We start from the raw sequence: 27,392 nt of genomic DNA, 5'->3' as shown, positions 1-27,392 counted from the left end.
AGTTGTTCATGGTGCTGTTAAATTTCCTTTTCTTGGGTCATATCTTCCCCTATCAACTGTTAATATGAGGCCAGTCTTGCTTGTAATTATTCAGTCTTGTGTTTGGTTCAAATCTTTGGATGCTTGACTTTTGAGCCAATCATAGTCATGAATTAATTTATGCATTATTGGTATTTTGAAGTACTTTTCTAATCGAGGCCTTCAACGGTCCTTCCCACATACATCACTTCCATTTATATATCTATATATATATATATAAATAAAATGTGTGCTTTGTAGAGTAAATAAAGATTATCAGTTTTATCAAAAGTAATTTTAGACCCAGGAAAACATCAATCAATTTTCAGTGATTAAAAACTCCTTTTGAAGGTAGCATGTTATTCACTTGTTTGTTCTCAGTTTTTTGCTGGAGTTTGATGATATTATAGTGCTATAAGGAGGACTTTGAAACTACTGTTGATAAAAGTCTTACGGTATTTGTTCTGATTTGACCAACATTAGTTACAGGGAAGTTAGAGTGAGAAGGGTCCAAGACATTCATTTGGGGGAATATTTTCTGCTCACATCATAATTCCTTAAGCTATCAAATAACTAATGATGATATCCCCAGACCACAAGCCATTGGTGGTGTGAAAGAGGAGTGTATGGTAAGACTGGAGTGTGTTGATGAGTGAGTGCAGGAGTGGGTGTGGCTGACACTTATGATATTGCCAGATGTTTAAGCAGCAGTACTGTATACCGGTAAGTGTATCTGGACAGGATAGTGTTAATTTGTTGTTGTAAAATATTTTGTGCTAACTTTCTATAGGAATTTTGTTTTATTACATTGTTATAGAAAAGACAAAATTAGCTGAAATTTGAAACCCAAGATTTGACCATGAGCAAGGCTTGAACCCAGGCCCCCAGCACGAGTGCCGGGGGTGCTACCTTCAGGTCAATAAGCACTCCTAAGCTCTGGCACTAGGAGCATAGGTTTAAACCATGCTGGTGGAAAGCAAGTATGTTATATGGGTGTTTGTGAACATTGAAGCAGTATTGTTGAGGGTTTGAGCCATCATACACCTCAACACACAAAAGTGATTGAAAGTTTAGTTCCACAAAAGTGCAGTAGTGGCCAGCTGCTTATATTCACAACTTAAATTCACAGTATTGCACCTTTATGAGGTACCCATATGGATGAGAGAAAAAATTTTAAAATAGATATTAGTTGAAATTAGAAAATGGGAAATAGGAATGTTAGTGAGATATGATGGTGTTTGAGAGTATAATCCATAACACTTGTTACCCTTTGGTTTACTTGGCACTGAAAGGAAATAAAGGACAAAAGGATCCTCTTCCTAAACCACTTAGATATACTGTCTTGGCTCCAAGTCTTTACTGTACACTGCATTTATACTGTTAATTTATTATAGTGACCATCAGTGTTTTCAAACATAAGACCTCCAACTAAAAGTTTTAAAGGGGATATACAGTAAAGTGTTAGTTTAGAATCTTACTTGTGATTAACTATACTGTATTATTAATTATAAGTGCAGTAGTAGTTTTTTAAAAAGCATTTGTGAAACATATTTTGTACTGTACTGTACTGTACTGTATACTAACATTAGATACACAGCAAGTCATATTGGGAATAATTGAATCTGTTAGGGATATATATCAATACAGTAGATAATGTAAATAAAATAAGTAGTACCTTATATTTCAAGTGAAGGTTATATTCTACTGTACATTACTGGTAAATGACTTGACAAAAAATGTTAAGTGAGTACTTGATCCTTTAATTTATATTATAGTACAGTATGAGTTATATCAGTACCACTAAAAAATTCAGACAACAGTAGATGGGATTTTTTATGACAATATGAAACGAAGTAATTTTTGTATTCAAACACATATTAATTGTTAGTGGATTCTTGTAAAACAAGGATGACAGAACCTTGCAATAGATTAAAATAAATGCTCTCTCATATTCCATTATTATCTACTTCAGCTTTAATTTTTGTTTGGAGGCAGTTTTAATGTAAATACAGTACTGTGCCTGCTGAACACTGATGAGTTATAGTGAATCATATTTATTGGGGTTGGAGATCATAAAAATAAGACATGTTTAATAATAATTTACAGAGAATTGTGGTAATATAAAGTTATATCAGAGTTATTGAATAGCTAAAATCACATGTTTATCTTGTCAGTGAGCATTTTAAAGTTTGTGTGAGCATTTTTTTTTACTACTGCTAGAATTGAATGTTGAAGTAGTTATTATGGATAACAATACATATGTTTCAAAGAGTTAGCTTGAGGTGAGTGAATCAGCAACAGAAAATTTGAATAAGACCCAAGTGATCTCACAATGTCCATTTGTTTGGTAGGCAATGGTGATGAGGTCATCCCCATGTTGAGTCTTAACAACCACCTGCAATTGAGTGGGGGGTACTGCCCACCTCCACCACCCACCCCTACAGTGGAAACCCCAACCACCGCCCTCTCCAACACTTATGTGGCGGAACCAACTGCCCGCTCCAACATTCATACGGCGCCCCCTACCACCCTCAACACTCTCCCGGTGCCCACCGCTGCCCTACCCAACAATTACAGTGCTGCACCCATCGGGGTACCACCACACCCTCGGACCACTCCCCCAATAAGCGGCTCCCAAGTATCCTCTTTACATGGGCCCCAAGCTATCACACTACGTGGATCCCAAACATCCCCCTTACGTGGGTCTCAGGCTTCCCCAGTACGTGTATCACAAACATCTCATTATCATGGCAGTCAGAGCAGTGTTGGGGAAAGCTTTCCAATTAGAAGCTGCACCTATGTAGAAGATTTGCAAGCTGTCCCACAAAAGCCAGATTTCCAGGATATAGATCGAGGGCGATTTTCAGAGGTCATGCTACCCCCCAAAATTGCCTACCCCACACAGATGAACCCTACCTCTACTAACACCCATGAGCGACCTCAAACAGCTCCTGTCCTCTCAACACACATAGCACGGTAACCTGGCGCCCACATGCTAATGCCTTACAGTGTTGCCCCAATCTATCTTCCATTTTGAATCTTGCTTCATTTTATCACACAACCTTTCTTCCATTAAAGTCCAAACGTTTGTCACTTACATCCTTGTCTCATTATTCCCCATTTTTACCCCATCGATCTATTACCATTTTAAGGCTATGTGGTTCATTCATCCTTACATCATTGTTGTTAATCTCAAACTTAAGCCTAAATACTACACCTTTTCACATATCCGTTGAGACATTGTTACATAACTATTTGACAAACCTCATAACCGAATGACAGAACACATATTGAATGACATTCTAAAATAACTGTTGGTGGTATGTCATTCTCCAATTGTTACATTCTCAAACTATATGTAGACTGTCGGTTTATTGTTCACGTCTGTCAACTTCATACCTTATGTCAATCACTTCCGTTAGCATGAACGAACAGTTATTTTAGATTGTCATTCGGTTATGAAATTTGTCAAATAGTTATGTAACAATGTCTCAATGGATATGTGAAAAGGTGTATTTTGCTCTCATTTTGTCACCATCCTATGTCTTCCTTAATCTTCATTTGCAAATAGTATTGGATGATATTTGAATCTACCTACCTGCATAGTATTTTGTGGAAATTTGTAGTTGTACAGTACTAAAGATTATGCGGTCTAGTTTCCATACAACTGTATTGAGAATCACATAAGTTATCAGCCTAAATTTGCAGCTATTTTCTTCTGATTTCCAAAACTATCTAAAACTCAGTAGTTGTGTTCATTGCCCTCCACATAACCTCTCATGCAGTAGATGATTCAATATATTCTGCTGTAGCCCCAACACACACTAGAGTAGTGCCTGCTTAACTATATCAACATTTCTAAGACAGCAATCAATGCTGTGTGGATATAACTGTAGCTCAAAAAGTGATCAAAAGTTATTGTTTTGTTTCCTTTTCCTTAGTATGCACGGGGCCCCTTTACCTAAGTGTACAGGGGTCTGAATATAATATACTGTATTCATATTTTACCTGTGTGTGTATGTCTGTGTGTGTATGTCTGTGTGTGTGTTTGTATGTGTGCATTTTTGTGTATGTGTAGTATATATGTGTGTGTGTGCATTTGTTTTAAAAATGTGTATGTTGGTTTAAACATGCTTGAGTATGGATGTGTATCAGCCAGTTCTAAGTGAGTGCCCTCCTACCTTCCTCCCCTTCCCTCAGTCCATTCCAACGTTTAGCACATTCTCCTCATCTTCAACACTCATATCTCCTGACATTCATATGTTGACATGCTCGTGATGAAACCACTTTTGCTACTTTTAGAATTTTCACTTGCTGAAGGACTGCTAATTGTCACATTATTTTTTAGAACTTTCATCAGGACAGCAAAGTGACAGTGTGACTAATTTTTTACTTAGTAAACTCTTTTCTTCACTTAATTTTGGTGAATTGAGTCAGTCCTTATTACCATAAGTGACATCCTTATCTGTGCTAAAATCCTTTGCAATCTTATAAACTAACCACTTCTTGGGTTTGTTTTATGTTCTTTGAAGTCTGGCCATATCTGCCTTGCTGAGGGTGTTGAGAATGGCATATGCTAGAAATTTCATTACAGATCCATTATATTTTAACAAATAATGTATAATTTTATTTACAGTACAGTTTATAAAAATTACAACACTTATTAAATCATTATTCATTATTAAAATTATTAAAGGATCTATCTATCTCTGTCAGACCTCAACCATTCACAGCATAAAATATCAAATGTTGGCATGACAATTGTTTCCTGAGAACCTAAGACAAACTCTAGTTTTCTCAAACTTCCTTGCTTCTACTGAACTTGTTCACAAGTCTTACTCACTCGCTTCCTCCACAAAACGTCACTGAGCATCTAGGACTGTTTCCTGCACATGACTTCTTGGGTGTCTTTGACCACTCATCTGCATCTGTCAACTGGCTCACACTGTAATCTAATCAAGCAATCGGCTATGAGTTCTCTCTGCATCCTCTAATATAAAGGATTTTTAATTGCAGCTAGACTTCTCTTGCCAAGCCATTGGTAGATTATAAGTGAGCCTGTCTTTTTTCTCCTGTTTTTACTGACATTCACTAATATTACTTTTTTCAGGCAACGATGCCCCTAATTCCACGACTAATGGTACATCTAAAGGTAGTGACAGGCCCTCAAACAAAATAACTGGGTTCTAGAGGTCCAGCAGCCACCAACCCACCATGACCAGCTGTTGTCTGTGTGTCATGTGTTGTGGGCTTCACAAGGGAAAGTAAATGGTTGTTTTGTACCATATGGTGTTGTATTTTTGACTCCACAAGACTTCCCATATCACTCCCTTCTTGGACTTGAGTTCGTTTATGTAAGATTCCCTTGTGGAGAGCTTTCCATGTGCTCATCCAAGGACACTGTCTGTTCACAACGGTGGCTTGCAAGTGAGCGTGGAAGTAATATTCATTGACGAACTCTTCATACCCGTACCACTGTTTCCCACCGTGAACCTACAACCCTACCAAGTACTGTGTTTACTCTAAAAGTACCATGATTCCTGTAAATGTGCTATCCTTGCTTTAAAAGTACTCGACTCTACCAGAGTTATTGTACTTAAAAGAAGTACTGTACTCGCCCTAGAGGGATTGTGTTTCTTAGAAGTATTGTACTTTTCCTAGAATAACTGTAGGCTCAATGTGCTTTACTCTCCTTAGATGAACTACAGTCTCTATAGAAGTCCCACACTTTTCTAGTAATTTCATTGCTTGTCTTATAAGTACTGTACACTTGTCTGTTAGTATGTACTCTTCATAAGAGTACTTTACGCTCATCTCTTGGTATATACTCTTTATAAGAGTACTATACCATTTCTATGAGTACTCTTGTGGACTATTCTTATGAGTATTGTAATCTCCTTCTGAGTACTGTAGTCATCATGTGAGTACTGCATCTGTTGTAAGGACTCTATCTATCTTTCTCTTCCCCTGCATACTTTTCTTCCTGTAAGTACTGTACTTCTTGTGTTAGTGCTATATTCATATGAATCTTGCGCCGTCATGTTTTCTTTCCACTCAGTCAATCACTTCTCGAGTATTTTACTTTTCTTGTCAGAACTTGACGATTCATATGAGTACCATGCTGTTGTAAGTATTGTTCTCAGTCTTACAAATACTGTACTCCTCGTGTGAGTACAGTAATCTGCATGAGAAATGTAAGAAGTGTGTGAGTACTGTGCTTTCATGTGAGTATTGTACTCTGTGAGAATTGTGTTTGTGAGGCAAGTACTGTTCTTAGTATTGGCGAGCACTGTTCTCCTTGGTCAACGGCTCAACTAAGTAGGAGTACTGCACTCTGTTTGTTGTTGTGATGTGCTCTCAGTCGGGAGTATAGTGTGCTCACAGTAAGGAGGTTATGTGTGCTCTTAATAGAGTGGTATGCTCTTAATTGGGAGGACAGTGCACTCCTGACCAGAAGTGCAGTGTACTCAAGGTTGAGAGTCCTGTATAGGTTGTCTTGATTTGAAGTAGTGTGTGCTCTAAACTGTGCATAATGTGTAGCCATAATTGGGAGTGTTATTTGGTCTTAATTGGGAGTTTTTTGTACTTTTAATTGGGATAATTCTGAGCTCCTAATTAGGGAGCTCTTATTAGGGAGTACCATCTGCTCTCGGTTGGGATTATCAACTGCTGATTGAGAGTGCTGTAGAGTATATTATACTTTTAATTTAGAGTATAATGTAATGTGCTTGTAAATGGAAGTATATTGTATATACTTGTAATTGGGAGTATAATGTACAGAGTACTACATGTATTTGAGAGTAGATGTACATTATGCTTGTAATGGTAAATGCAATATGTTTTTAATTGGATGTACAATGTATACTTTAATTGGAATTATAATGTGCTCTTAATTAGGAGTACATATTCAGTGTACTTGTAATTGGAATTACAATGTTTCCTAATTGGCAGTATGTTTTACTCTGAATTAGGAGTACACATTCATAATCAGGAATGTGATGACCCATGATTCAGAAAACTCTGTTCTCTTAATTGTATTCTTTTTATGTCCTGGGTGCATTTAGATGGTAAATTGAATGCTGGTAGATGAAAGTGCTGTAGGAGTTTATACCTGGGAATGCTGTGCTGTACATGGTGACTGCCACCTCATTGTGGTGTTCATGAAAAATGTGCACTGAACTGATACAACATTGTGGTCTTGACTGAGGGTGCATTGTGCATTGAATTAGGAGTATGATATGCTCTTTATATGTGGCATTATATGCTCATTATGTAGATTATAATATGCACCACATATTGGATATGATATGAACCTGTATATGAGACATATTATATTCCTTCTATGTGGTATAACATGCTCCTTATATGGGTATAATCTGTACCTTATATAGGGTATAATATGCTCCTTATTTGGGGATTAAGGTGCTCCTTATATAAATTATGATATGCTCCTTATATGGGTATGATATGTGACTTATATAGGGGTATGATATGCTTCTTATATGAAATATATCATACTCCTTGTATGGGGCATAATATGCTTCTTATATTGGGTATACTATGCTCATTATAGAGTAATTTTTGCTTATACTGTATAGAGTATCATATTCTCATTATATTGCAGATAACAGTCATTGTACAGCATATACTACGTTCCTGATATGGGTACAATACTCTTCTTGTACGGGTTATAATACAGTCATCCCCCGATATATGGAAGGGTTAGGTTCCATTAAATCTTTCCGTAAATCAAAAGTCCATACAGTACAGTTGTCCCTCGATTAACGAACACAATTGGTTCCACAGTCGTTCATTAACCGAAAATTTTGTTAACTGAATCTATTATTTCAATGGGATATTGGGTAATTGGTTCCAACTCACAGAAAAAGTATACATACAAAGTACTGTATACATACTGGTAATAGAATTAACAAAACATTAAATATAAACTAAATACAGTACTGTACTGTCAGTGCTGGATTTAAACCTGTGGAGGCCCATGGGCAGCCTCTTTGTGGAGGCCACCCTCATTGTAACTACCCAAGAGGGTGGGGTGGCGAGTGAAACGAGCCTAAACATCTGGGAGTTCCGGGGGGCGCTGTAAGCCCCCCGGGAAAATTTTGAAATTTGAACACTTCTTTGGAGAATTTTGAAGCCATATGCTGTTATATTGAGGAAATTAGAACATTGAGAAATTTTTAATTAACTGTATATTTATTGATAGTGTACAAATTCCCAACACACACACACACACACACACAAAAGTGAGACATGACTGGAGTCATTAATGTGGTTTCAAGTCGACCAGCCCTGATATAGCTACTACCTCACATGTGGAGGCCCCCAGATTGTGGAGGCCCCTGGGCAGCTGCCCACTTTGCCCAGTCCCTGAATCCGGCCATGTACTGTACAGTATACTGTACAATAATAAATAAAAAACAGTAGAATACTGAATTTTAACTTATTTGAGGTGTGTATGTCGTATTCCCGGCAGCTTTATTTACATATCAAACGGTTGATTGTAGAGGCAGTCAATGATGACATGCCATATTCTTTACAGAGTGCATTGGTTCTAATGCCTTCTTCATGTTTCATAATAATTTCTGCACTGTATATTATCAATATCTAAACTAAATTTCAGAATGACCAGTACCATTTTAATATAAAAAATGCAAAAATATTCTAGAGCACAACTTTCTTGATATTTATTCCACTGGAAACGAATGTAAACATAGAACTAATTACTGTATTGGTGGACTAGCCGATCAGCTGAAACAACAAAGAGTGTTTCTCGTAAGCCTGTTGTTAATCAAAGTTTTGTTCGTTAATGGAATTGAAAATCCTTATGGGAGCTAATTCGTTAACCGAAATTTTGTTAGTTGGACCGTTCGTTAATCGAGGGACCACTGTACTGTATATTGAATCCAATTCCCCCATAGCTATACTGTACTCCTATTATATAAGTGGAGATAGCTACTACACAACAAAATCTTGACTATGATATAATGAATACACATACCGTAATAACACAGCAACAAAATTTATTAATACTATCCAGATCAAAAACAAACATAATAATGCAGCAGTTAAACTATTTGAAGAGAGATGTGTGTGTGTGCGTGTGTGTGTGTGTGTGCGTGTGTGTGTGCATGCGCGTGTGCATGTGCATGAGTAATAATACTGTAGAAATCACCATAACATATCGGCAGTCAGCTGTGAGATGGCTACGCATGTGCCATTGTTACATGTAATGAAACTATTAAAGTTGTGGAAAAATTATTTCAGTGCTGTACTCTAATGTGACTTAGAAATAAGGAAAATGTAATATAAAAGTGCAAATTAAGAAAAATTAAGAGTATGGGTGTGTATGTGTGGGAAGTGAATGTACTGTATGTGTGGAGACAGTGAGCTGTAACAGCTTTGCCAGTCCAGAGTCTCTCGCTGCCTCTCCTGATATGACATCACAGCATGCACATAGCACAGTGCTGTTGCAACCACACAAATACCGGTTTTTTTTTTCATTTTTGGAGGGAGGGAGGAGGGGAATCGTAACTACTGTATATTTTAATTTTCTTTTAAAATGTATTCAAATTTTTAACCAAAATTTCCAGTATAGCGAGTTTTGCTTTCTGTTTATCAAATTTTATTCGTAAATTAATAATTTCCATTATACAGAGTAGTGAGTTTCCGTAAAATTAATTTCCGAAAATTGGGGTATGACTGCATGCTCTTTATATAGGAGTATAATATGCTCCTGATTAATGTTTGGTATGGTATTCTCCTTATAAAGGGTATAATATGTTTAGGGTATATTAATCTCCTTGTATGGGGGTATAATAACCTATATAGTACATCTCTCTGTATGGCATATAATATACGCATTATATGAGTAGATATATTCTCCTTATATAGAGTACAATATGATCCTTCTATGGATATAATATGCATCTCATTATGGGGTACAATATGATCCTGTTGTGGAGAGTTGTTCCCCCATTTGCACTACAGCGTGTTCACCACAGTCTCTCATTTTGAGTTGGGTGTCGTCCTCGTCTGAAATGCTATAGTGTACTCAACTTTACTGTGCTCCTGGTCACAGGTATAGTGTGCACTTTATCAGCAGTACAATGTGCTCCTCCTTGGAAGCACCTGTACAGGGTTCTCGTCATTTGGAAGTAGTGTGGACTCTGCTCATATTTGGGAGTACAGTTTGATCTTGCAGAAGTAGTGTGCTGTTCACGTGGTTACACTGTTCCACCCCGTGGATATTATGATTTACACATGATTATTGCAATCATAGGTAAGAATTAATCATTTGCTGAGGGTTCTGTAATATTCACGTGAGTACTGTGATGTTCATGTGAGTACAGTGCTATAATATTCATAAGAGTACTGTACTGTACTCATGAAGTGAGCTTAACACTCTTTGCTGGAATACTGCGCTGTAATGTGATGTTGATGATGGCCGTCCCCTTGTTCCAAGTCTTGTGGTCTTCAGCTTAGATAAATCAATTCAACTGACAAAATTTCCTGTCATTTCCAAGTAAGTATACCATTGGCAGACCAATACCAACTCAACACTTGCCATTTAATGTTTTGTACTGTGCAGGAAGAGAGAAAAAGGGCTGTTGTCATTACTGAGCATGAAAATTAAGAGTACTGTAATTGCAAACATCTGATGGAAAAGTAAATTCATCTCGAGGCATAAATTTCATGGCATAATCTTTGTACATACATATAGTCTTTACAGCTCATTAAGTTCAAGTCAGTCATAAATAACTGTGTAGTTTTTACATAAACTGATATCATATTGTACTGTAATTGTCATTATTTTTATATTTTTGATACATTTATCCTAATTGTATTACTTTCTTATACAGTATACTTCTTCTCTATCGTTATTTGTTTCTTTTTAACACTTTCCAGTTCTATGTATATATTTGTCCTTCCATTATTTTATTTTTTCAATATATTTTTCTCGCTGTTAATTACATTACTTTATATATTTTCTCAATCTTGTTCGTGTAATGTTGTCCATGTATTATATTTTCTAATAATACCTATTTACAGATTTTTTCTCCTGAACTTCTTCATAATCTTGCATTATTACATTCCTTTACACACTATTTTTTTCAGGTTTTACATATCCTTTCATAATATTCTTAAATTTGTTTCATAAAAGAATTAAAAGTTCCATTTTCTATATACGGTATCTATATTTCATGTTCTTTCTTGCTATACAGGAGTCTGGCTCACACAGAATATCTTCCAAGCAGCAATTTTTATACTGCATTATCTTTTTGTTAGCAAGAAACAAGCTCTAGAAATACTGTACTGTACAGTGTTTAGTTACCAGAACACAATAGGCCTACTGAATAAAGCTACTTATGTAGGCACATAAGAAGTTTGGTGACACCTAATGACGAACAATCAGGAATATGTACTAGGTACTGTAATTTTATCATAAAAGTATTGTGGAAATATATTTACTCTTCTTTGTTAATAATTTAATAATGTTTTAAATCTTCTACATGGCAATTGAAAACATGATCAAATCAGCAGTGAAAATTTTGGTGTAATACAGTATATAATTTGCCCGACAAAAGTTGTCTCATAGTAGTTTGAGACTTAGAGCAGTATGTTAATACTGTAGTACTGTACCGTACGTCTAAATCTTTCCCTAATGATGCAATATAGGTTTTATTTAATAGAGTGAAATAAATTTCAGACGTGATGAAACTTTTATTAAAAGCCAAGTATACTGTACTGTAATATTGTAATATATAAAGCAAAAGTTATAAAAAGTTACAAAATGTAGTACTGTACAGGATATTTAAACCTCACCCAACTATTAATCAGTGTGGTGGAGATGGAAAGCTTGCAGTCATGTTGGACGAATTTTAGTAACTTTAAAGTCACAATTGAAAGTAAATAAAATGGAATACATACTCACTGACCAGACACAGCCAAAATGTCCTTCATTCCATTTTTAGGATTTCTGGCTTCCTTTGTACGTAATTTAATTCAGTCATTCCTTTGTTGAGTTTTCTTTGTACAGTACAGTACTGTATATGGGGTCCTCTCTGTGCTGAATAAAATTGTTTGGCATTAGCTAAATAAAATATTGAAAGTGACAAAACCATAGTGAAGGTGTTAAGAGTTGTGTACAGTATACAGGTAATTCATATAAACACCAATATCAAAAACAGCAGCTTGAAGCTTAACCCATCTCTGCTAACATTGCTTCTTACTGATACTTTTATCAGTGTTGCTCACCTTCTTTACCTGCAGTTCAGAGATGAAAATAGGAATAAATACTGATTACAATGTTCTGAAGTAATTGGTTGACTTTGCTAGGTTGAAGGCAGTCCATGTAGGGTTTGGTAAAATACACAATACAGTATTCTCTGTAGATGGCCTAACAGTAAATTACTGTTTGTTTATCTATACACTATCTTTAGAATTTTCTTCCACTTTATAGTAGGTCAGTGTAGCAGCTCCTTTACATACAGTACAGTGATATCATCACATTTCTGCAGGTTTTCTTGACACATTTCACACATTGCTCCTTCACTGTCTCCTCAATAAACGCCACAATACAGTAACTCACAAAATCTGTGTCATCTGCCTGTTGTTTCAATAGGGTTGTACTGTACTATCCATAACAAAGGTAGCTACTGTACACACTTGTAAGCTCACTTCTTCCTTGCATTCTACCTTTTAATTCTTAGGTAACTTTCATACCTTTTTGACCTCTTAACCATATCTCAGGTCTCACCCTTCCATCCTTGCTAAAATTCCTGTCCAAATACTTAGATCTTGAAGCCTTTCTGTCTTCTGTACATGCAGCCATTTTTTTTTTATCTACTTTTCTTCAGTAAAAATATTCCTGGTTGTATTATTGTATTTACATTTAAATTCAGTTTATATATCTTTCATACACCCCTTAAAAACCAATTATGCTTGTACTGTATTACTTGATTATCCACGCATTTTGACATCCAGACCATTATTCTCTTCAACGCATTTTAAGTTTTACATTTTTAGTTACTGTTTATGAGCTTCCTTGTACCTCAAAAAACCATGGCAGGTACTAAGTTGGACTATTTCATGCTATAAATTTAAACTTTCGTGTCATTTTAAGTATTTTGAATTGGAGAATACATAGGTTGAGAAGAAACTATGAAATTTTGTAAGATTATTCTAAAATTATTCTTTGAAATGAAATAAATACAATTATACCTGAGTTAACTTTAATTCCAGAAGAAGTAGCATCGCAAAATAATGTTAATTATAATATCTAAATCACAAACTTAAACCAAATGCATTACAGTACTGTACTACAAATTATAATACCTGTATGTAATTGCTTGTGATTTAAAACTTACAGCTATAAGAACATGACATTCTTATCATATTTTAGTCTGGTAAATATCATACTACAAGAGTACAATCAGTGTTGCCTTAGTGGCTCTTTACCCAGTAACATCAGGAACATTTTAAGGTATCCAGAGATGTGGTCGTGGTCCTATTGGCTAGTGAAATGTTTAGGTCAGGCATTGAATTTAGCAAATCACTTCACTTTATGTCCTCATTGCTATACTGACGGATTCTGGGAGGTACACCTTCAGTCCTGCTGCTGAAATCATCACACACACACACACTCTTCAGGTCACTGTTCACACCTGGTCTACCACCACTCTGCATGAGGTGGGAAGTGTTGTACAAGTGAAATACAATGGGATAAAAAGTATTTCGGTGCTGTAGTTTCTTTATAAGTAAATTACACTGTAGAATGATACTAAACAAAACTAGTATTGTACCAACATAATACTGTATGTACATGACTACCAGCATAATACTGTACATGACTACCAGCATAATACTGTACATGACTTCCACCATAATACTGTACATGACTACCAGCATAATACTGTACATGCCTACCAGCATAATACTGTACATGACTACCAGCATAATACTGTACTTTAGTAATTTCAAAGAGAGTACATGAGTATAGAGGTTCTGTCTTTTCTTCAGCGTTGCAGAGAGTGATGTTCATTATTTCAAGATGTCATAGAGATATAAGTTTCTTAACACAAACTTCATTGGTCTAGGAGGTAGATAGTGTTAGGACTGTACATAGTTTTATAAGGCATAGCACATAGAATTATTTATCAGTCTCCTTGTTTGGGAACGTTCAACAAACCTCTTAACATCTTGAGCTGGTTTTAATCTCTCAGATCACTCGCACCAGAACTGTAGGTCATATATGAAAAATAAAAGCTTGGAATTCACTTTATGGTCATGGTAATTATCTTGGATTTCTTCCTACCTCTCAAGGATTGAACTCTGTCAAGGCTAGGACTGGAGATCTAGGTCCAACATCCAAGGGTATAAATTGTAGTGAATTGTTAAGGAGTTTAATTCTGACCTACAAGCTTCATAAGGCAAGAAAGGCAATTACAATACTGCTGGATATTTTGAACGATTCATAATAATGGGGAAGAGTTGGACAGGCAGCTATTGCATTATTCTTTTGAATAGTGCATTAGGCCCTGCATGATCATGCCAATGACAACTGGTAGGGGCTGTCATGGGTGTTCAGTGGTTGAGATCTCACCTCAGACTTTGGCTTCATTATGGGATGTCATTCTTCAATACAGTACCATATTTTAAATACCTCTGTACCTTAATCAAATTAAGTACTGTATCTTGTACAAAGTCATTACAAAAGAAGTAATTACAGTATTGTGAGGGAATGTTAACCATTCTCCACTTTATACTAAAAGAGAAATATTGTATGAAGATTTACTTTCATATTATTAAAGTACTGTCCTGCCATGGCCACAATTGCAGAGTATATAAATTTTTTTCCTTGTAAATAAATCAGGTTTTTATTGTGTATTTATTTGTTTTATGCACGTCATGATATGAGTTTTGAGCTTTAAATGGAACACATAATATAACCAACCTGTTTTCATGAAAAAGTATCTCTCGCTACCCTTAGCTAGAGGGAATGCACCAAACTAAAAATGAGATACAAGTTATAAAGTGCCAAATGAAATCTGTAACTGATGTTTTGAGGATCAGTTATTAATGTACTGTATGTAGTGCTGAAATCAGGCAGTCTTCCCTTTTATGTCACTTTGTTATTGTAAACTCCTGTATGAATGTTTGAAGAGCCCAATGACAGAAGGCACTAATGTTTTCGTAATTTGAACAAAAGCAAAGGTTAATTTGTTGAAAAAATAATCACTAGGACTGTATTTGCTTGAGTAATATAAATTAAAAAAAAATAGTATGATAAGACTGAGAAGGAATGAAATGTGGAATTTAGGTCACTACTGGCCAGGCAAGTGTGACCATTAGTATTGACCCTATTAATTTGATTAATGTAGTAATCGATGGACTGGTCTTTTATTTGAGCATTCCCATGTAGAGATTAGAGATAAAGTCTTTCCCAATATTACTTGTACAGTTGCAGAAATGTGTTCCTCCACATCCTGTGGTAACCTGTGTCTCCAAACTGCCAACCTATATGACCTATAGCAAACCTAATCCACTAATCACATCCGTTGTTGCACAGCCAATACCCATTCATTCATAAATAGTTATACTACTACTGCAATGTTGCCGTGTAGAGACATGGGTTACCACAATGGGTATAAGAACACATTTCTGCAACTGTACAAGTACAGTACAGTACAGTACAGTCAACCCTCACTTTACGCGGTCCCACATTCCGCGTTTCCACGTTTACGTGGTGCCCTGCCGGAACCCAGGATGCTCACATTCCGCGGTGCGTGTACCCCTTTACGCGGAGAGCGGCTGGCGAGCCGCGCCATTTTTGGATCCAAACCTCCCGCCATCTGCCATGTTGCGTAAGTGGCGAGAACATGGTGCGCACAAGGTCGCCCAGTCATCAAAACATTACCAGTTCTTCACCCGCCACCCACCACAGCCGGCCCAAGTCAGTGATAGTGATAATTATGGTGAGGATATGGACTTGTATGGACTTTGGGGGGTTTGACAAAGAGGCCCTGCAAGCCTCTGTGGTGGATAGTGATACAATTGATACAAGTGATACAGGTGAGGGCCAATAATCTGCCCTCTGCCTTGGAACCAACCGCCCATCCCCGTGTGCCCAGCAATCTTTTTTACTAATGTAAGTGTTAAAAAACCTAATATTCTTGATATTTCTCTTAATTATTAATTGTGTGTGCATACCATCATAAAGTTAAGATAATATTTTTACTACAACATAGTTGTGTGTCGTCAAAAAGTGGAGTTTGGGGGTCGGCCCGGTCTCTATTTCAATTAATCCCATATGTTATGTTATTCACTTTACGCGTTTCTCACTTTCCGCGGTACCCTGTGGGTTACATTAACCGCGTAAAATGAGGGTTGACTATGCATATTTTAGAATTTTCTTACAACTCTCGTAGTACAGTAGTAGTGGCTCGATGTATTGGAATTGAAACTTAGGGAATACGTTTACATGTATTAGACATGCTAGTCCACTAACAGTTTACACACCTGCCAACCTAGAGATAGATATTGTATATTATATAAATTACAATTAGTTCATCTAATATTAGGTGTTGTCAGGTGAAACACAGGAAGATGTTTTAAGGAAACTTTCCACTCCAACTCAGTTGATAATTTAGTGTTTCATTGCTTTTTTGTATGGATTAGTCACAACTTATTATTTCTAAAATTCCTTTAGTACTAACTCTTTACCTTCTTGGTTTGATTTGACTTTTGGGATATACAGTACATGCAAAACTGGACTCTTGGTATACATTATCATGCAACATGTTCCTGAACAACATCTTAAACTATTATCTAACACTCACTGTATTCATTGTTGAATAACCCAGAAAATTTCATATATGGTTCATGCATACAATACTTGCAAGTAAAGTAATGTATAAATAAATAGATAAAAAGGATTGGAAAATTGTAATACTGTAGATCATAAATAATATCCAGTAGGCAGTGGCTGCTGGGGCATTGCCAAGGAATCCTTTTACTGTGCAGTATATATTTATGAAATTATTGCAGAGACATAATGTTAAACAGTACAGTACACTACCATGGGAAGTGTATAAGCAGTCCCCAAAATGAACTGTCCCCTAACTCCCCTCCACTGGAAACAGCCTTATTAATGCCCTACCAAAAAATTACAGGATTTAGGGTGTAAGGCAAAACTATCTAAGGATATAATTTGCATTTCTGATGTTCCACGTTTTGGTCACTTAGACTCTTCACCTCATGCCGTCAGTTATACAGCACAACAGGATAAATTGATGAACCCAAGCTTCCTAATTTAGATCCCTGAAATTCAGTGGTGATGTTGGTTTTAAAATTAATGAAGCTGTTATGAAGCAGCAGTACAGTAACACCATAGTGCATCATCAAGGGAGTGGAGTAAAGTGTTCTAAATCTGATGATACACTGTCTGGCTTTATTAACCCCACCAGGATTCACTTTATCATTTTGTCTTCCAAGTCTTCATATTTGTTGTCCATTACCTTGGAATGGCACTTCAGTATTATCCCTATTTAGCTAAACAAACATATATTTAAGTCATTGTTAACAGTAAATCAAGATTAACCAACTACCCCTCATAATTTGAAGCTTGGAATGAGTGAACATAACTTTTATTAAATCTTAGCATTGTGTCATTAAAATGTTGGTATCAATATCCAAAACCATGATGTACCTTATAACTGAGGTCTCTACCCTGCTGGTTACAGCTTATTATAGTAAAAACACCCACTAAGAAAATTATATCATGTATTACAAGTACTGTATACAGTATTACAGTTAGGTAATGTATATATACAGTACTGTAAACATCCATTAATACATTCACTCAATAAACACAAGTAAAATTCTTCTCTCCCAGCTAATTTTGTTTTTACTTCCATACAACAATAAATCTCCTTAGTTAGATTTGATATTGACTGAACAAGGGAAGACTGCCAATAACTTAGATAATGATTAAAAAAATTTTCCATAACACCAGATCAACGATGATTGTGTCATTAAAAAGCATATCACTTATAGTGTAAGATTAAAGGTTTTATTGTTGACAAGTTTCAGATGTATAATTCAGCAAAAACGGGCAGATTATATATATATATATATATATATATATATATATATATATATATATATATATATATATATATATATATATATATATATATATATATATATATATATATATATATATATATATATATATATACTGTACAGTATAACAAAAATGATATACCGTACCTGTAACTGGTAGTGTTCTCCAGTGAGTGACTTCAAAGGCTCCCTGCCATGATACAGTATTGCTTCTAGTGTAGATGTGGCATGTGGGTGCAGTACACCTCTCAGACTTAGATTATATGTATTTGTTTTGGTGGAAATTGATGTACTCTTGATTTAACAGCCATTTTGCTCATGTATGTTTAGATGTAGCAATTGTGGCATGCTGGCGGCGCGGCTGCAATGTTTGTAGCGCTAACACCACTCTATCTCCCTCTCTCTTACAGTCGGCATGGGCATGGGTCTATCTGTTACCTTGAACCCCAATGGCGTAGGCTTAGAGACGGCCCTCAAGGCCCCCTTATTATCCCAGTCGGGGGTGGGTGGGGGTCCCACGGTCCCCCTCCAGCCACTCTTCCCCATTGCTACCATGGCGCAAGTGGCTCTGGTGCAGCCCACTTCTGCTCCCTCCCAGGTTCCCCTTCAACAGCCTCCGCCCACCTCCCATCCCCATCATTCCCCATCACCACCTCCTTCCCCAACACGCCCTCTCCTGGGGTCATCTTCAGGCTCCATTGGGGGCCTTCGTGGACCAGATAATGGGCAGAATGCAGACACTGGGGATAGCAGTTCCCAAGGGCCGGATTCCCCTGAACTCACCCCTAGCACCGTCTAGCCCCCAGCATCTACAACAATGAGAACATCTCAACATCTTCGCCATGTTCTTGGGGGACTCCTGGCCAAACGCGCCCAGTGGCCTTCCAGCGTTAGTGGTATTAACATCTGTCAGGTGACAGACAAGACAGGCACTTGTTACCACCGTGTGAGTTGAGGAAAGACTGGCAACATATGTGACTAGACAGTGTTTATGAATCATTTCTCAGACATGTAAGTGATTCAGCTGACAGAATTGTGAAACTTGACACTTGAAAATGCGTCCTTCGACCAGTGTGGACGCTGTGTGACAGACGTTGTACTGTGATCCTTGAGTGTTACCTGTACTGTATAATTATTATACATTATTTCTTTATTTTGGTGTTCAGAAGACAATGAATCTTCGAATGCAAAACTTTTACAGCACCTTTTGTCTGCATGCTTGTTGACACATAATATTAGCACTATTGTTTCCTCTCCCATAAAGGACCAAACTGGAAGTAGAGTTATGTGATGCTTTCATATTTACACTTTTTCATAATGTAACATCTGACACAAAAATCTCCACATCTTGTCTCATTGTTCAACTTGTGGTGTTCTGAGGGTGAGTCGGCAAAAAAATGAAGCCAAATATTTGTATGAAACTTAATGTTGTAGTTTGTACAAACATTTGACTTTCAAGTCCTTTTGTTCTGTGCTGTACTCGTCCCACTTATTACTTGCAATCTTTTAATGTATAGAAAGGATTTAAGTATAGCATCAGCAGCAACTTGGGATTCATAGTAGTAAGTGAAATATTTTATTGAAGCATCAGTGCATTATGCAAGTCCATAATAACATAATAGATCTACAGTAGAATTGCAAATCATAAGGTGATAGAATTTAGTTCAGATGGCATTGTATTTTTGCTTTATAGTGGAAGACATGGTAGGGTACAGGGTGGGTATGTGGCAAAGTGTGCCTCTGATCATAGTGATTATTGCTCGTAAAGTAAAGTAAAAATCTGTTCATTAATCAGACATCTATAGTCAAATATTGGAGCGTTAATTGGCAAAGTAATAAAGCTTATATTTTTATCACTGAAAGAGAAAAGGCTCTATAGAAACGAATTTTCAGTTTTGTCTTTATTCCTACTGTAAAAAAATAAGATTTACAGTTACATTGGATTAAAATAGTCTTGTCTTGAATGGTGCTAGAGTGTACATTCTTTGAAAGCAGGCTTAGCCCACTCACAACAATATTTTGATAAGGTTTATTATAAATTAAACATAATATAAATTAAACATAATATTTAAGAAATAAGATTCAGTATTCTTAACTACAGTACATATAGGGGCAGCACATGAGCCAGGTTCAGCCTGCCGGCCCCCTCTCCTCTCTACACTAAGCTGTCTAATTTTGAAATGTGATTGAAGATATATTATTAATTAATCTCATCATTTATAAAATTATACCAGTAATTACAAATATACATTAAGGATGAATTTTTATGCATGTTTTATATACAGTATAACAAAATTAACAAGTTTGGGGTGTATAATGTGCTTGGTGAGTATTTTTTAAGGTGAGGTTACAGAGATATTGATGGTTAATGCAAAGTTCTTAAGCTTGTAGAAGAAAGCAACTGTTAAAATGCATTGATTATTGTAACTATTTGCTTGTTGTAATTATCATCACTGTAGCCAAACTATATTTTCACTCAATTAACATTTTCCTGTTAGTCTCTGATAGACACTAGGTTTGAGTTACTAAATATAGTTTAGATATTGCCTTGTCTGGTCATCATATGACTATATAGTACATACTGTAAGTCGCATGTGTACATAGGGTCAGGAGCGGAGAAGTTATGGCTGTAGTGAAGCCTTGCTTATCCAAAAGATCTCTTGTGGTGTTTTCCATCATCAGAGATTTCTTTATGAATCATTGAACTATACTCCCTCATCTCAAAGTTACTGATATTATTTGACATTGGAAGAGGTGTTTGGATAAGCCAGGTACAACTGTATCCATAATATGCCGACTCAAGAAGTGATGGCACTTCAGGGCTTCTATGTCAGCCATGAAGTCATCACTTCAGCCCACCACAGCATTGTTGATTATTATCTCTCCATAACGTAGAGATTTAATTTCCCTCTAGATATCACCTTGGCAGCAGCACTGGGCGAGCATACAGGGGGCGGCAAAACCCAGCCCTACTATGGGCAGCCTCCTTTACCTGGTAACTGTAAGCTTCACTCCAACATCTAAAATTTAGCTCACCTTCTTCCTTGACTTGCACATCATTTTAATGAACATAAATCAATGTTTTCAATTTGTAGCTTGATATTTGCATAAATGTTTCGTGTACAGTATAATTGCAACATTAATACAGTATGTGATGAATGGCAAATGTAAGTTGTAGAGAAGCTACATATGATCTTATATACACACCCATTGTTAATCTCCTTTTCCTAAGAGGTTGCAAAAGAGTTTCTTGTTGGAGATTGCCTAGCCCTTCCGGGTGGGTGCTGCCCCCTGAAGCACGCAAGTGGTCAGTCTTGCGCAGTACTGTACCGCTTCCCACCTTGGAGCAGCCTCATCAACGCAACATGATTTCAGCGAATTAATTATTTCATTAATGCTTTTAAGATTTCATCCATGTTTTGCATGTAGGTGAAAGCTGTGACCAAAAAAGGTAATGACAGTTTTTAATTAACTACAGTACTGTACATTGTAAAATTACTATACTTTTAAATTAGACTATTTTCAGTCAGGCTTTTTACAATATATGGTATACTAACACAATAAGCTACGGTAACCTTCTGTTGTATATAAAATAATATAACTGCCTGACATTGTTAATCTGGATTGTATGAATTGTAATTTGACTGACAGCAAGGCTGGGAGACTAGTGCTGGTGCCTCTACTCTCCTTCACACCCTGCATGTTAGAACTTACGGGACCAAACCAAAGTTAGATGCTACACAGGGAGGGTGGGAAATTGTGGTTGCCAGGGAACACTGTTCTGTGAATTCTCCAAGGAGGAGTAAGGTCGGGTCACCGTACCTAAATATCATTATCTGAGGTAGTAAATTGAATAAATTATTTTTTACAGCATATGACACACAGGTGGTTAGTATGTACCACACCTCAAACAAACTAGATGCATAAAACTTATTACTTTTATCATCTTCACCACCTGTCGGCTTCACTAGCCGCTTGGGCAGTTGGTCACAGACTACTCAAATTAGTTATAATGATTGAATACCTTTAGTAATGTAAAATTTATAAATTTTAGGGCATTGAGTTTGTTGTAGTTTAGTTAATATACCACTATGGTTAATTAATGTTAGAAACTGAATATTGCAGAAAACAGGTCATTTTGTATAAACCATAGTATGGTTGACCTGGTCCATGGCCTCTATTGGCTCTGGACATGCAAGCAAGCATAAAGTTACCCTGTATTATGCAAAGGGGCATAATATGGGTACAGTACATAGCTAGAATATATTGTTTTTCCCATGAGAAAGTAGTTTTTGCTACAATGTTGAAACTGTTATATGAAATTCTGTATTAAGATACGGATTCTTTTCATTGACTGAAAGTAGAGGTTGTCATATACTTTAATTGATGTAAGGGGGCTTCTTAGGCAGTGATATTATAGATCAAAATAATGATGATAGTGATTTATATGTTTCATTTTCAGAACTGTCTTCTGTCAAGTTCTAGAGAGAATCTGATAGTGTGTAAATGAGATTATTGCATCTGCAGTGCTGTACAGCTAAGGTTTTCCATTGAATGGCCACATAAAGCTCAACTGTAAGATCTCCTTCTATATTAATTATCATTCAAAAACCTCAGTATGATTCATTACAATTATACTGTATATCAATAACAGTACACATTATCAAAATTTTGCCTGATTTTTTATACTAAATTGTTTAAAGTTAATGTTATTGTTGACTGTTTTTTGGGTGTCCAACATGTTCACCGGACTATAAGCAGTACTGTACACTAACTAGAAATTAAGTTATTCTGCAAAATACACACCCACTTTAAAAGAAGAGCAAAATTTAAATTGTATTCCCTTATGCACATTATAAATGTTTTAAAGGCCATTTATGGCTTTCAGTTCCTGGACAGGGGTGAGCTGAACCTATGAGCACAGTTAGTAAAGCAACAAAAGCAAAAAAGAAGACAATTGTATTTTGTTATACAAATGTTTGGTAAACTTTATTAAAATACTGTACTGCATTAATCTATTACTCCAAGAATAACTACTTATATTACTAAACTCATCAGCAGCCCCCTCATCAATATGTGCCTGGGTTGACCAAAACGTTCCATGATCATAAAATAACAATTCTAATTGCTGGATATTTCTTGCTAAATACTTGCTGAAGAAAGTAACTTAGGGGCAAATTTTCTATGGTCTGGAAAATTTGCCACTTATATAACGACTATATCTAGCAGTGTATGATCCTTGGTTTCTGTGCACCCAAAAACACCAACATTTATTGTAAATTAGCCTTATTTTAGATACATTGAAAGCTTGGGGAAGATAGGTTTTGTAAAGAACTATTAAAATGAATCAATAGTACGATGATGTATTAACTCAAAAGTGAATTTGTGTGGTTCATTAGAATGTTACTATGACATGTGAAACTGAAATGTTGGTGCATTTCATATATTTCAGTAACTACGCTTTTTAAGGTGTTGCATAATAGGGGTGTCAATGATGTTTACACAAGAGTAGTTTGTGCGCTGATGCATTGGTTGTTCTCTTTATTGTTGATCTCTCATCTCTGCTTTCCAATTTGTACTTTTGCCATAACCATTCACCGCATACTCAGGGGCACGCGTGAGGCAGCAACCACTTTCCTCCCGGCTGCTTCATCACATCAGACATAGGGAAAACACCAGTTATCGGGGTTGGGGATTTTCGTCCAGGTTAGGTGCAAACTTGATGATCCCGATCACTGGCCAGATAGTGTAATTAAATGAATTATACATTTTCTTAGAACTTTTTAGAACGATAGTTAAACTACTAGGGAATTTACACATATAACAGATGCAAGTTATAAAATCTGCCTCAATGATTAGAACAATAGTGGTTGTTGACATTGGTAATGGCGGCCCCATCTCTCTTACAGCTCCCCTTTCCCCCCTACAGTCTTCAGTGAATCCAGGTCATAATGTGCAGGTTAAACTAAGATAAGATTATCTCTCCTGTTGAATATACTGTTACATTAGTTTGATATACTAAAATAAAAGCTACCACATCTGCTAATATGTACTTTTGTGAGAATTTGAATGTGAGAGCCATAAGACGATCAGATGGATTGCAGTATGAAATATCTGTAAAATAAAATTCTGACATCTTAATTATTTTTTAAAGAGTCTGTAAATTTGACAGTGAAATAGTGAACTTATCTTGGATGACCTGTACTTGTCTCCTGTTAACTGAACAGTGTAGCCACCGTGGTCCATCATTGGTGAGCCATCAGTACTTGGATCATCAAAAAAGTATATAAAAGGTACTGTACATAATATTAATAATACTTCAGTAGTTTTGAATCTAAGACTGATGACTTAGACTAATTGGTGTTGACCATGAATTAAAATGGTAATGAAACAGTTCTTACCTATGTTACTTACACATCTCAAACCACAAAAATAAGATAAGAGATAATTTGTCAAAAGATGTGAGGCAAAATAATCGAAACTACAAATTGAATGGAATTAAATTGAATTAACATTTATCTGACCTTGTACTAGAAAAATTGAATCACAGCCGTTTGATAATTAAATTACTGTTGCCACAATAGATAAATTCAGATTCATCAACATAGTGTGAAGGTTTGCACTTGAAGCTCTTAGGGAGAAACACACACTTGTTGTAATGCCTGTTGGTGGCACAGGCTCCTGGGTGTCGGTGGCCGAAGCCCACAGATACTGACCTTTACAAGCAGTTAGTCACATTCATGGTTAATGATTACAAGACGGACTACCTCATTCTTGCACACTGTTATTGGGGCATAAGTACTTTCATTCTTATTAATTTGAAGTAATAGGACCTTCCTACTGACTTCGATGCATTTTCTCCGCTATGTGGAGGAAGGTACAGTATACATAATATTGATTTGATGCTTCTTTGTCATTCATTTGTAAATTTAAATACAGTACTTGATCGAGGAACTTTGCAAGCTCTTTTTTTTTATAAGATTACAAAAATTCAGCATACTATATAATTTTATTTTTAATACAGACAGTGTATCCATTCATACAGTATATGTTCAAGTCTGTTTGTATTCAATGTATGTGTGTGTTTGTGTGTACAATTTGCCTATGTACATGTTTGTACATTAGTGTATGTGCATTTACTTGTATTAATGCATATGAATGTACATTACATGTGTATGTTTATGTGTGTTTGTGTGAAAAGATACACATATGCACATGGTAAGGCAATGTACTTCACTCCATGACTGAAGCACTTCCATCACAAAAACAGGACTATATAAACCAGCATATATATACAGTACTTTATATATATATATATATATATATATATATATATATATATATATATATATATATATATATATATATATATATATATATATATATATATATATATATATATATATATATATATTAGCTTTTAGGGATACAGTACTGTAATTGCATCATAGTGTTTATGATTTTATCACTTAAAATGGTGTATAAAATATATAAGTCATATAAATAAACAAAATACAAATTGAAAATGAACACAGTATCAGTGCTATGCTACCCTGACCTATCCTAACTTAATCTAACCTAATTTAGGTAAAGTTCAGTTATGTTAAGATATTTAAAGAATATCTCAAATGTATTAAGTCGGTTTTATCATATACTGTATATGCACAATTTTTCATAGAATTAGAATGATTCTGTAACCACAAAGTGTTATTCTTATTTTGTAATGGAGTCCAATCTGTAGTACAGTACAGTACTGTGCAGGTACAATATTGCTTAATCAGATGATTTCCCTAAAAAACAAGATCTATGGTAATAGATATAGGTAGATTCAGTAGATAGATTGACTTCAGTTTTTTAGTTAATTTTTTCTGATAAAATTCTTCAAACTGGTGTATACACTATAGAGGGGGCGATCACATAGATAATCATAATATAGACTATGTATATCTGAATACTGTAGCATCATATTAGTCTAGCTAACCTTACATGCTGTAGCAATAAAATTGAAAAGCGAACTTTTGGCAAAAACTTCATTTGTACCATATTCTATTACAGGTACAGTATTATAAAGTTTAATCAAGTGTATATCCCTAATAAGCATGAAAATAAATAAATAAATATATATATATATATATATATATATATATATATATATATATATATATATATATATATATATATATATATATATATATATATATATATATATATATATATATATATATATATTCAATAACACACACATACACACATATGTACAGTATATTTATTTTATGAATTTAAAACTTTTATTTGAAGAACATAAATATTCGCAATTTAAATTTTATAATGACAGCTTAAAGGTCAGAATCTAATGGAATTGAGCATCAAAGAGTATTTCTGAATTTCCTGAATATATGCAAGAATGTTCTTTTGTGAAGTGCAGTAAGTCCATTAGTTGATTATCAGTCTGATGATCCTGGGACAAAGGGATATAAAATCATAATGATGATCTTGGTTTCCCATGTGATTCCACAGGGACATGATGCAAGGGGGAAAATCTGTTACATGGGAATCATCAGTTCATAGCATATCTACTTAACCATTTTTATGCATAGAAGTGTAAGATTTCATTCTATTAATATAAATGATATCAAAGCCAATATGTATTTCATTCTCCTAGGACAAATTTACTAGATACAGGTAATACATAGCTATGGAAATATTCAAGACTCGTTCAGAAGTACTATTGTATTGTACTGCACATAAAAATGTAATGGCCCAGTTGGCCCTCCCAGGGTTGGTGGCACCTCCAGCTGCCCTCCCAGGGGTAGTGACATCCCCAGGGGCCCACTCAGAGGCAGTGGTGACCCAGGGACCCTCCCATAGGTGGTGGCTCCCTTCGGGGGCCTCTCACGGGCGGCGGCGTCCCCAGGGTGCCACCCAGGGGCGACAACACCTCCAGGAGCCATCCCACCGGCTGTGACGCCCCCAGGGGTCCTCTCGGGGGCGGAGATTCCCCCTGAATCCCTCACAAAGATGGCGGCGCCCCCTGGGGGCTTCCCATGGGTGATGACGCCCCCAGGGGTCCACAGGGAACCTATGGCATGCTTGCTCGTTGCATCATATATATATTACATACTTCCAGCAAGCCCTTACTGAACTGTGATTGGTGGAATATTCTATTAACCAACCAAATTACAGCTAATAGGAGAAATGAGCAGTTAGTCAACACAACACCACAACTTATG

The 27,392-nt window shown here is 36.0% G+C and overlaps 1 protein-coding gene across 5 annotated transcripts in view; it reads left to right on the top strand.

Moving 5' to 3' along the window:
* The window catches only part of LOC121876030 (potassium voltage-gated channel protein Shaw-like), a 74,949-nt gene extending 48,772 nt beyond the window's left edge, over positions 1-26,177 (top strand). For 2 of the 5 annotated variants that reach the window (XM_042380897.1, XM_042380896.1), the window contains one exon: positions 2,370-3,304. In XM_042380897.1, the coding sequence (XP_042236831.1) occupies positions 2,370-2,998 (629 nt within the window). In that variant the 3' untranslated portion in view covers positions 2,999-3,304. Of the gene's footprint in view, positions 1-2,369; positions 3,305-5,128; positions 7,894-18,572 lie in introns of those variants that run through there. The other 3 variants (XM_042380898.1, XM_042380900.1, XM_042380901.1) reach the window with 3 other exon arrangements.
* The last annotated feature ends 1,215 nt before the right edge of the window (positions 26,178-27,392 follow it).

Source organism: Homarus americanus, unplaced genomic scaffold (assembly GCF_018991925.1).
Source record: "Homarus americanus isolate GMGI-L3 unplaced genomic scaffold, GMGI_Hamer_2.0 scaffold40047, whole genome shotgun sequence".
Taxonomy (NCBI): Eukaryota; Metazoa; Arthropoda; class Malacostraca; order Decapoda; family Nephropidae; genus Homarus; species Homarus americanus.
This window is presented reverse-complemented; position numbering and strand designations above follow the sequence as displayed.